General features: G+C 38.7%; 2 protein-coding genes across 3 annotated transcripts in view; one reads left to right on the forward strand and one right to left on the reverse strand.

The window, feature by feature from the left end:
- The window catches only part of SNRPF (small nuclear ribonucleoprotein polypeptide F), a 35,130-nt gene that overhangs the window by 13,600 nt on the left and 8,937 nt on the right, over nt 1-12,593 (forward strand). The gene's annotated exons all lie outside the window — the stretch shown is intronic.
- CCDC38 (coiled-coil domain containing 38) overlaps nt 1-12,593 on the reverse strand; it is a 38,395-nt gene that overhangs the window by 6,401 nt on the left and 19,401 nt on the right. Inside the window, exons 8-13 of the mRNA XM_036085852.2 lie at nt 11,934-12,094; nt 10,353-10,442; nt 9,591-9,648; nt 7,971-8,040; nt 6,025-6,176; nt 4,608-4,743 (exon numbers count right to left, since the gene is read on the reverse strand). Of these exons, the coding sequence (XP_035941745.1) occupies nt 4,608-4,743; nt 6,025-6,176; nt 7,971-8,040; nt 9,591-9,648; nt 10,353-10,442; nt 11,934-12,094 (667 nt within the window). The remainder of the gene's footprint in view (nt 1-4,607; nt 4,744-6,024; nt 6,177-7,970; nt 8,041-9,590; nt 9,649-10,352; nt 10,443-11,933; nt 12,095-12,593) is intronic.

The raw sequence follows: 12,593 nt of genomic DNA on the forward strand, positions 1-12,593 counted from the left end.
AGTTATTTCTTATGTTTACACTTAACTAAAACAGCACCTTGCACATAACTATGCACTTAATAAATGTTTGCTGAATAAATGACTGAATGCATTCTCTCAGAAGAAAAAAAAGTTACAAGCAAACAGATTGCCAGGTTGACCTACAAAGTCTTTTAAGGAGTTTAATTTTCACTCTTGCCATTGGAAGCCGTTGGAGTATTCTTGTCTAAGCAGAGGCTTAGGCCAAACCTTGCTGATCCCTGTACCTGGCCACTGCGCCGTTTTAACTGTTGGTAGATACGCTCGAGCTTGTAGGTAACGTGTTTCGGGACCAAATAACTCTCAGCCTCTTTCTCCACCGTGAACCCGGCATTCGCAGTTAAGAGGATCTCAATAAACTGCTGGGCAAAGTAAATCGTTCTCCAGGTAGCATCCTGCCCAAATTCCTGCTTCTGCTCGAGAAGATGAGAATCATCATGAAGCCAAGGACAAATAACACTCAAGACAGATGTGGTGCCAGGAACCATGGGAAACCCCTCCTGGAATCACAGACTCCTTACAGAGCCACCAACACTTAATTACAAGTCAAGATCTGTTACCAATAGTTTACTTCCAACAGCTTGTCTCTCCCACCTCCTGGTTTAATCACCTTTCTGATGTTCTGTTTACCACTAAGCACCCCTTTTTTTCTCTCACACTTACTGTATTTCCTGTTATATTAAAAACATGCTCCTTTTTACACCTGAAACTGATATAACCTTGTTTACTGGAATTAAAATTCACAACTTTAAAAAAAAAATCCTCCTTTTAGAAAACTTGGAAAAGCACAAAGAAATATTAAAGGAAAAAGTAAAAGAAAAAAGCAAAAGGCCTATTTGCCATAAAGCTCTTTTTTGCTCTCCCTTTCTACATAACATTTATTATATTTCCTATTTATATCAGTGTATTCCTTTTAGAAAACTTTAGAAATACAGAAAGCTATAAAAGGGAAAATAAAAGCAATCCACCCATCAAGGAGAAGTATATATTGGGTATGTAAAAACAATCTTGCTGCAGTGGGAGTCCTATTTTTAAAAATATTTTGAACCCTGGTTCTGAGAAAAACAACTTTTAATATGACAATGGTTGATAGTTGATGAAAATTTCTGAAGGAGAGCTCTTGAACACTTAGTCTTAGAGGTGATGGGCAGTGGCCTTTCAGGATTTTTCTCCAGAATGCCTTTTTTTTTTTTTTTAAGTTCTCCTTGTGAAACAGGAAAGGAAAAGACAAGGAGAGATATTTCCTTAAGATAACAAGATAAGAACAGCATAAGAAATAGGATTAGGGAATGAGGTTAAGGAATAAATACTCATGTATGAGAAAAAGATTAAGGGCCTGGCCCAACAGAGCAGAAGGGAAAGGAAAAAGGGAGCTCACGGTCCAGGCCTACTGATGATGAAGTGAAGCGTCCAATCTCTGGAGCTGCCACCAGATGGCAGACCCAGCCCAGAGTCCCTCGGAGGAGGGGCTGCCCGGGAGGCTGCAAGGGATGGGAGGAGCTGTTGCTCTGAGAGGTAGAGTCGGCCAGAATTGTGGAAGACCAAAACTGTGATAAGTAAGGACTGGATGCCTTCCAACAGTGAATGAGAAGTGATCTGACCAGAGTAATGTTGAGGAGTAATTATATCAACAGTGGATAGGGGAGCAGGAGATGTCTCGATGTCATTTAAAGGATTCTGTAATTCTAACCCATGTCACATTCTGCTGGGTGCTGACTGCAGGCAACTCTCAATTGAACTAGATCAGTCCCCTGTTTGAAAGAGTAAAACAAGGGGCGCCTGGGTGGTTCAGTCGTTAAGCGTCTGCCTTCGGCTCAGGTCACGATCCCAGGGTTCTGGGATCAAGTCCCACATCGGGCTCCCTGCTTAGCAGGAAGCCTGTTTCTCCCTCTCCCACTCCCCTGCTTGTGTTCCTGCTCTCGCTATCTCTCTCTCTGTCAAATAAATAAGTAAAATCTTTAAAAAAAAAAAAAAAAAGGAAGAGTAAAACGAGCTGAATACGTCCTGCCGATTGCACAGTAGCTTACATCCCATTTCATGTTCAAGGAAAACAGATAACTGCTACACAAAATAACGTGGATGAATCTCACAAACATAATTTTGAGAAAAAGAAGCCAGATAAGCCAGACATTACATGATTCCATTTATATAAAGTTCAAAACATGAAAGCTAATTGGTGGTAAGAGAAGTCAGGATTGTGGTCACCTTTGAAGGATTGTAGAGACTGGAAAGGGGGTGTGAGGGAGGCTTCTGAAGGGGGTTATAATGGTCTATTCCCTAATCTGGGGGGGTGGTTTACATGGGTATATTCACTTTGAGGAAATTTCTTAAGAGAATTTATAATTTACCTTATAATTTGTGCGCTTTTCAATATTACATTATACTTGAATTTTAAATTTTATTTTAAAAGTAAAATACTGAGGGTATCTGGGGTGGCTCAGTTGGTTAAGTGTCTGCCTTTGGCTCAGGGCATGATACCGGAGTCCCAGGATCAGAGTCCTACATCCGGATCCCAGCTCAGCGGGGAGTCCGCTTCTCCCTCTGACTCCCCCCCCCCCCCCCGTCTCGTTCTTTCTCTCTCACTCAGATAAATAAATAAAATCTTAAAAAAAAAAGAAAAAGTAAAATATTGAATCAGTAAGAAATGTTTTTAGGGATTAGATAGGAGTGTGGAAGTTTAGAATAAAATACTGATTTTATAGTTACCAATCCAAAGTAACTATGGTGATTTATGAATATCAAAATTAGATAAAGCTGTTTACTCATAAAGGATTATGTTTTGCCCATTTTGGGATCTGAAAGAATGGGAGTGATTCTAAGAATACTTTTCCCCTGTCAATTTTCCTGCTTTGTCCCCCCTTTTCCACACTAGCATTTCACATGTCTAGGAGTCACTATGAATTATTAGGCCCATTTTCCCAGAGTGTGCAATATACTTGAATGCCAAAATTATACTTGTGACCAAAATTTATCTTTTAAAAAGTAATTTTCAGATCAATTCTGCCTACTCTGTTTAGGGATCTGGTTGCCTCAAAATTTAAGAGTATTGAAAATGTTACTGTTTTATATAGCTGTCCTAAACCTGGATGAAAGGAGTTTGGTTGGGGGAGGGTGAAATATCGCTGATATTTATCTGACATTTTTTATGTCAGTCAGTTTCAGAATTATTTAAAACAATGAAGGGTGGAAGCACCCCAAATGTTCATCAACGGACAAATGGATAAACAGAATGTGGAATATAAATGCAATAGAATATTATTCAGCCATAAAAGGAATTAAATTTTGACACATGCTACAACATGGATGAACCTTGAAAACATTATGCTAAGTGAAAGAAGCCAAACACAAAAGGACGATTATCGTCCATTTATGTGAGGTACCTAAAAATAGGCAAATTTATAGTGACAAAGTAGGATAAAAGTTACCAGAGGCCAGGAAATGGAGGAATGGAGAATTATTGTTTAATGGGTACAGAGTTTCTATTGGGGATGATGAAAAATTCTGTAAATAGATGGTTGTGATGGTTACACAATACTGCAAATATACCTAATGCCCCTTAATTGTACACTTAGAATGGTTAAATGGTAAATTTTGTTACATATATTTTACCACACACACACACACACACAAGGTTTATAAAAAGCCAATGAGGAAGAACTGAAAGGTGGCTGTCATCACACTTCCTGCTCTAACAGGGTATGACCCCATTCCCTCCTAACTAAGGACACTATAGCACCCTAGGAAATGTGTGTGTGTAAACGAGTCATAAATAACTTTTGCTTTTGTAACCTTGCCCATCCTATGGTTAGGGAGGACAGTCTTCTGAATGAGTTCCCCCAGATCTACCTCTGTTTGAAAATCAAGTTCATAACCATAAATGTGTTATTAGCCTCACATATGAGATTTGAATTTTTATTTCATTTGAGATTTTTTACAAGGAAATCAATGCTAGTTGGAGTTTGTTGTGGGTCTAGAAACTAATCATTCATTCAACAAACATTTATTGAGCACCTACTTTATAGGGACACTTAACATACCTAACTAGGAAAGCTCATACAATCCCTGCCCTGGAGGGGTCTGCACCCAGCTGGGAGACATGCGCAGGTAAATAGATAGGACATTAGTGTGTGTCACCAGGGGCTCCAATAATGGATCTATATATGCAAGAGAGGCCGAAATCTATTAGAGGCTCAGTGCTGGGCAGGTATTCCATTCAGTTTTGATTCAGTGCCTCCCCTGTTAATTACTTGCTCTTCAAATTACTACCAAATGATCATAGGTAATGAACTACTTCACGTATATACACTCTAAAAGAAATGTATCTATAGGGGGAAAGAATCTCAGCATCACACCTTGTAATAATTGGAGCAACATTTTAAGAGAACCCCAATGCTAATTTGAATACTTTCTACTATGTAAATTGACTATTGCATACTGACATGATAATTCCAAGCTGGTTTTCTGCCTCTATCATCAACCCAGGATTTGTGGTATGCTTTAACTCCCCATTCCAATGCTTAGTGGACAGGGAATGCACATTATTATTAACATGAGACAAAATAAAATTACCAAAGGCAAAGCAGGATTACCTGAGTGTCTGATTTAAATTCTCCAAAACTAAATAGCCTGGACCTTAATTCCAGTTCTGCTGCTTTTTCCTCTTCTCTCACACAGCTAGCCTTAAGCATTTCCTTGTGCTCCAGAAGAAACTCTATGTTGCTATTTCTATTGCAAAAGAAGAGAGAGACCCTTGTCTGTAATTTGTAGTTTGGAAATAAATCATCAGTCAGGAATTTCAACACTTTCCATATCATGTGTCAACATCCTATATCTAGCAAGCCAAATATGAGTTTATAGTTTAAGACATTGTCAGTACATTCAACTTTTCAGGTAAAATGAGAAGAGTAATGCATAGATGCTGCTTTTAACTTGCACCAGGAAGCATGTTCTTCCTGTGGTTCCCCCAGAGCCCCCAAATAACAGCAGAGTTGATGTGTCAGGAAGCCAAGTTGTGGTGTGACCTAGAGATAGATTCTGTTCTGACATAGATCCCCTTTTCCTGCCCAACCATACCCACCTCGTCCCCAAAACTCATATTGTAGGGTTGGGGCACCATATGCTGTAAGGATTGTGAGAGAGGAGACAAGGATGAAAAGGATACATTAGTGGTACTGGGTGGCTGTGAGATCATGATTTGTAGGGTCTTAACTTTTGAGTAAGTTAATTTGTTCAAAGTTCGGTGTAGTTTGACCAACTGTTTGAAAAGATTGCCATCTTTTGGCCCAGAAAACTCTTCTTAAAAAGGCTTTACACATTTTTATAATGGGTAGATAAACAGATTTATCCTCTGCAATTTGAAGCTATTTGCCAATAGCGTCCAATATTACTTCCAATTATATAAAATTTTACAGAAGGAATTTTGTGAGTCATCAAATCCAGCCTCCTTCCCCTTACAGAAATCCCTTTTATGAGAGCTCTGTTGTATCTACATATGTATGTTATAAAATGCTCTAATATTTAAGTCACATAACTTTGCTGAGAGTCACGACCAAGGAAAATGCATTGATTAGCATTATCATCCAAAGCCTGATTTGATTAGCCAGATGGTAGAATGAAAACTGCACCAAACAAAACTTAATGAGTTGTGGAATCACTATGCTGTATACCTGAAACTAATGTAACACGTATGTCAACTATACTTCAATAAAAAAAAAAATTAAGGCAGTACCTTTTAATTCTTTATAATCTTTCAAACTGCCTTTTATTATTGCTAGCTAGGAAAATATTTTGACAAGTGTAAGGAAGTAGAGACTAAAACTAAAGTCAGTCTACTCTGTGTAAATATAACTTCTACATTTTACACCCTACAATGTAAATTATTATTAATAAAAATCCCACCCTAAAACCAGAGAGACCCCGAGGAAGGTTCACACAGGAATAAGTTGGATTCTGTCTCTGGTCAGAGACTGCTTAAGAGAATAAATCTACTTGTTCTTAATAACTTACATCTTATCCTGTATAAGTTTTTCTCTTTTATTTACATCTTCAAGATTTTCATCTACATCTTGGGAATACTGTACCAAAGTTAGATTCTGCTCTTCCAGCTCTGTGAGGACTTGAAGTAACTCTTCTGGTTCTTTGAAATAAAGCTCTGGCTCCTAATCAATCAGAAATGAATATAATTCACTTAAAAATATGCTCCTTTTGCACATATGACTTATCTAGAAAAATACAGTGGGGAAAAGGAATGCCATTCTGATTATGAGGAGCATGGGCAGAGAATGGCAAAGGAGCCTATTTCCATGAGAGCTGGCCTTCAGGAAGAGGAAATTTATGGTTCTTGGGGAGATGAAAGGTATTATAGAAGGGAAAAAGGAAGGTAAGGAAAATAGAAAGAAGAAGGGATGGAGCAGAAGAGGAGGCCAAGGCAGGAAAAAAGGAAAGATGGTTCTAGGGAAAGGCAGGAAAGGGAATAGAAGAAAGAAAAAGGAGGCTAAGTGAAGGTCATTTTCTCTCCCCGTTTTATTTTATATTTTACAAAAACTTCATAAATATACGTATTACTTTAACTAAATTTAATTTTTAAAAAGATGACTTGGGTATTTGTACACCATGTTCATCATATTTACTATAGCCAAAAGGTGGAAGCAACCTAAAGGTCCACTGATGGATGAATGGATAAAGAAAATGTGGTAAATCCATACAATGGGATATTATTCAGCCTTAAAAAAGAAGGAAATCCTGGCACACACTACCACATGAGTGAACCTGGAGGACATTAGGTTCTGTGAAATAAGCCAAGTTACAGAGAGAAAAAACTGCATGATTCCACTTTTATGAGGTATCTAAAGTAATCAAACTCTTAAAAAGTAGAACCGTGGTTGCCTGGGCTACAGAGAGGGAGAATAGGGGAGTTCAGTGGGTTTCCATTTTGCAAGATGAAAAAGTTCTAGAGATCTGTTGCACAACAATGTGCATATAGTTAACTATACTGTACATTTAAATTTAAAAATAGTTAGGACAGGGCGCCTGGGTGGCTCAGTTGTTAAGCGTCTGCCTTCGGCTCAGGTCATGATCCCAGAGTCCTGGGATCGAGCCCCGCATCAGGCTCCCTGCTCCACGGGAAGCCTGCTTCTCCCTCTCCCACTCCCCCTGCTTGTGTTCCCTCTCTCGCTGTGTCTCTCTCTGTCAAATAAATAAATAAATAAATAAATAAATAAATAATCTTAAAAAAATAAAAATGGTTAGGACGATAGATTCTATGTTACTTTTTTTTTTTTAAAGATTTTATTTATTTATTTGAGAGAGCGCAAGAGGGGGTAGGGTTAGAGGGAGAAGCAGACTCCCCACCGAGCAGGGAGCCCGATGTGGGACTCGATCCCGGGACTCCAGGACCATGACCTGAGCCGAAGGCAGTCGCCCAACCAACTGAGCCACCCAGGCACCCTATGTTCCTTTTTTTTTACTATAATTAAAAAAAAAGATCACTTGTATAAGATGTGTTATATGTAATAATGGATGGTGTTTTGAAATGTTTTTTGTTCCTTGTGAGTTTCTGTGGTTATATTCAGGATGGGGTTAGCTCAAAGTCAGTCTTGTAAAATAGAGGGCTGTTTTGCTGAAGGTTGATTTATCTTACGGTACAGCTACACAGCATATCTCAAGCTCCAGTAAAATGACAAGCAATCAGGAAGTGACTGTTTTATTCTCTACAGGATTACTGTAGAGAATATATGTATCTCCTAAATTATTACCTTCTTACAAACATTTTTCATAAGATGCTGACAAAGATGAACTATAGATGCAACTGGGAAACAGTGTCAAAATCATAGTTTCTTCTGGAAAGTTGTGGAATATTTGGAATAGGAAATTTTAATTTTAAAAGAAAAAAATAAGCACTTATACTTTTCATCAAACACAATATTTAAATCAAAAAAAGATAATCTGGTTACCAGATCATAGTCCGTATCATCGTCTAGAAAGAATTCCAAACTGTCTTCTGAACTGATACTCTCAGCGTGGCTGTAAAGGAAAGAAAATGTCTGATTTCTGAGCCATTTTCAGTCAACAGATTTGCTTCATTTCTAAATTGTCTTTGGAACCTAACTATAACATAGTCCTTTTCAAAGCCTTTTTAGCCTTTTAGGGAACTGCTGTTTGCAGGAATCAATGGATTCCACACATATGCAAAAGAAAATCAGATTCCATCCGGATAAGGGTGACATATGCAAACAAGTGAGACCACAAGGAAAGGCCAAACCATATGGTACCAATTATTTGAGGTGCATTTATAAGAAATCTTTTTAAAGAAACACATGACAAGCTACATTGCTGCATCTGTTTTGTTCCTTTTAATGCAGTCTTGACAAACTAAACATGTGCTCTAGTGCTCAAAACAAAGCTTGTTCCCGGAGTAATACAATATTTCTCTTCTGAAGAGTGGATTTTACTTTTTAAAATATCTTCTGATCAGGTTGGTTGGGGGGATGGGGAACGAGGTACACTCAAAGAATAACTATGTGGTTTGCATAGCAGCTCTGGAAAAATCCTTTAAGAAGGATAAATTGAAAATGATTGGAAAATTAAAGAGGCAGAGACTAGGGAGAGTAAGGTGGCTGTTGGTGTGATCTAGGTAATTAACTTATTGGTAAGGATTCAGGTCAACAGTAGGCTGTTAGTGGTTAAGTTTTGGGGGAGTCAAAAGTTACATGCAGATTTCTGATGGCATAGGGGGTTGGCACCCCTAACCCCCATATTGTTACAGAGTCAACTATATATGGACGCACTACAAATTAACTATTCAGTCATTGAACAACATCCAGATTGTTTCCAGCTTGGGGCTATAAAGAATAAAATTGCTATAAATATATTTGTGCAATTTTTTGTGTGCACATCATTTCCATTTCTCTGGAATAAATGCCTAGAGTGCAATTGCTGAGTTGGATGGTAGGTACATACTTAGTTTTTAAAGAAACTGCCAATTTGTTTCCCAGAGTGGCCACACCATTTTACATTCCCACCAGCAACGGAACAAGGGATCCAGTTTCTCTACGTTCTCATCAGCATTTACTGTTTTCATTATTTATTTTAATTTTAGCTCTTCTGATAGATGTATATATCGCATTGTGCTTTTTTAAAAAAAAGTTATATATTTTCTTAAATAGCCAGGGTTGAGAACTAGCAATTTATGAAATAATGAGTATGAATGAGTTAACAACCCAAGTAAGGGACAAAACAAAAAAGCTTTATGGTCGGATTGCAGCAATTCTGAATGACATGGTAAAACAGCAAACACAGGGGTCAGCAGAGTAGCTTAGTAAACAATTGGGCAGTGGCTCTGCGAGAGGGCAGGCAGTTTCTGCCAACAGCAGTGGCAGGCACTCGTCAAAGAATGCATGGAGGCCTCTGGGAGTTTAGCCACCTCAGGAGCACCCGGAAATGGCAACCACTACCTCCAGTATCTGTTAGGACGGGTATGCGTATGTGATATCTATGTTGAAGAAAGGCTAAAAGGGATATTTTCTGAAAAACACTCACAGTTTCCAAGAGAGTTAATCAAGTAGGTACCGTACCTTGATAAGGATGATTTCTTATTCTCTATGGTTAGAGTGGGCTTCTTGTGTGGTTTTCCTGTTCAAAATGTCCAGGCGAAGTCCACATCATTTGTGATGGTGGAGGTGAAAAGAAATAACGTGGAATTAGAAATGAGTCCTTGTTATTTGGTGCAAGATAATCATTTTTTCTGCATGGATATGCCCATTCTTTTTATTATTATTAGAATGATAATCATAGAAAGTGGAGTGAGCTCCTCTATTCTACTGAAATTGGGTTCCAAGCCTAAGAATAAAATCAAAGGCACTGGTTGTGGTGGCGGGGGGGGGGGGGGGGGTGGCGCGGTGCAGGGTACATATTGTCAAAAACATGATATAACTATTGATAGTCCCAAATCAGGGGCATAAATTGTGAAATATAATATAATCATGGTTCTTTTTTTACTTAACCATATATATTTCATATGTAATGACAGATTTTTAAAAATCAAGGCAAAAAATAAAAATGGTGGACATTTGAATTGTTACATTTTGTGGAGGGGATGACTTGTGCCAGGTTCTCTGCCTCTGAGTTCTGTGCCTGTTCTGTCCATTCATCCTCTCCAAGTCTTGTAATCATGTCAGAGAGAAAGAGATGGAACTCCTAGCTCCCAAGGATTACGGGTGATGTGGACACCACCTTTTGTTTTCCAGGTTAGCTCATAGGTCCCAGATTTCCAATTTGAGATGGGCACCTTCTCTGGTTTTACTTTTGTGAATGAAGTCCCAAATCTCTGGTGTTACCTTGGCGACCTCTTTCCATGTAATAGTCATCTGAAAATGATATCTTCCTGGCATCCTCATTACTGCCCTCTGTTTTCGTTGTATTTAATTCTAGAAATGAAAACAAAAGGGAGAGAGATGGGGGGAGAACACTTCTAAGAATGAAAGGTTTGTCTCATGGTGAAGGTAGAGTTACTGTGAGAACTTACAAGGACAGAAATATAGGATGGGGACATTGTAACAAGCAAATGTATGATGCTGACGGCAAGGGCTGGTCTCTGGACCAGGCAGAATGGAGGGGAACTGACCTGCAGGGCATGAGGAGGTCTCTATTTCCTGCATCAGTCAACAGCCTGATAACTTCTATAATCCCCATGTCAGCCATTCACTCCTCTGGACTGAGGGACTCATTGCTTTCTGAGCATCCTCTAGTTAAAGGACAAGTCTAGGGGCATTGAATTTTAAGCTGCTAAATGCAATTACTTCCTGATTTTCCTTTCTATAGGTTTTCTCTCTTGTCAGTGTATTGAGTTTAACCAGGTGCCATCATTGTGCTCACTACTCAAAACAGTCATGTACAAATGATCTAATTCAATCACAGCAAAGTGAGCTGTGACAGCCATCACTACTGTGCTAGTAACTGTTTAACCATCGCCTCTCCGGAAGAGTTCTCCCTGGTTTGTAGTTTGCTGGCTTCTATGGGGTAAATGCTCTTACCCCAGAGTCTCAGGATCACCTCTCAGCTGAAGACTCTGCAGAGAACTCTCTGTGTAGCTCTCTCTTCTCCAGTACTCTGTTCTGGGAACTCCAGCCTCCCTACACCCTTAGCTCTGTCCTTGCAATTCATGGGGACTGCTGGGCTCGTCCTCCCTCTGCTGCATCCTGGAAATGCTCCCCAGGCACTATACTGAGGCCATCATTTGGCTCATCTCATTTGTCTCTCCTCTCTCATGGATCGTTCTGCTTCTCTTCTTGGTGCCTGATGCCTGAAACCTATTGCTTCATATATTTTTCAGATTTTTTTAGGCAGGAGGGTAAGTCTGGTCCATGTTACCCCAATGGTGCTAGAAGTGGTAGTTTTCCTCTTTGATTTGTAACCCCATTTAATCACTTATTCGATTCTTAAATATAATAGATCTATTTTTGGTCCATTGAGCTGACTTCCTAATACCAGTACCATGCGGTGTTAATTTCTGAGACTCTGATAATATATTATATAATACTTTAAAAGATTAGTAATACTGGGGCGCCTGGGTGGCTCAGTGTGTTAAGCAACTGACTCTTGATTTTGGCTCAGGTTATGATCTCAGTCAGGGTCCTGAGACGGAGCCCCACATTGGACTCCATGCTCAGCAAGGAGCCTACTTGGGATTCTCTCCCTCTGCCCCTCCCGCTCCCGCGCACACTCACGCTCTCTCTAAATAAATTAATTAATTAATTAAATCTTAAAAAAATAATATCAGAGATAGTGGGAATCCTTGTTCAGGTTCTGCTTAAAATAGGAATTCTGACTGTTTAATAAATAACAAACAAATAAATATTGAAACAATATTTGAGAATTAGAGCTATTTACTTAATTGAAATTAAGAATATGTGACTCACTTGTTAGTACTGGAAGACTGACATTCACACTCTCTCTACTCTTTGTCATCTGCGCCCTTTTCAGCGCTTGTTGGATTTGCCAGTGTTTTGGAGACAATTTCAGCAGAAAAAATCCGTATTTCATGTACTCTCTAAGGAGGAATTCTGTTTTTGCTATCTCACTACTCAAAAGAAATGAAGATATCATTAGAAATATCCATGTGAAAGCATGTTCATAAAAAAAAAGGTTTCACAAAATTTGTTCCCTTGATTATGTATTTGAATAATAATTTACATAACAAAAATTGTTAAGTAGGGTCATAAAAATATGGGCATCAATAAGATAAAATGAGAAGAAAAAAACCCATAGGAGTGCTATTTGAATAAAACATGCCAAGGATATACACACATGGAATAGATTGATGATAGTTTTACTCATTTATTCCTGAGGGAAATGTCGTATTAAATTTTAGACATAGGAAGAAATTAGAAGGTAGCAGAAGATGGTACTTTTGTGAGAAGAATAAAGAAAACACCCACGAGCACCTACTATGGACGCACGACAGAGTACCATTTCATTCTCTGTACAGCACTTTACAGTCGGTATAATTCCCATCTTTTGGAAGAAGAAATGAATGAATTGCAAAGTCATCTGTCTACTAAATGGCAGAGCCGGCACTC

The sequence above is a fragment of the Halichoerus grypus genome, chromosome 6 (assembly GCF_964656455.1).
Source record: "Halichoerus grypus chromosome 6, mHalGry1.hap1.1, whole genome shotgun sequence".
Classification (NCBI taxonomy): Eukaryota; Metazoa; Chordata; class Mammalia; order Carnivora; family Phocidae; genus Halichoerus; species Halichoerus grypus.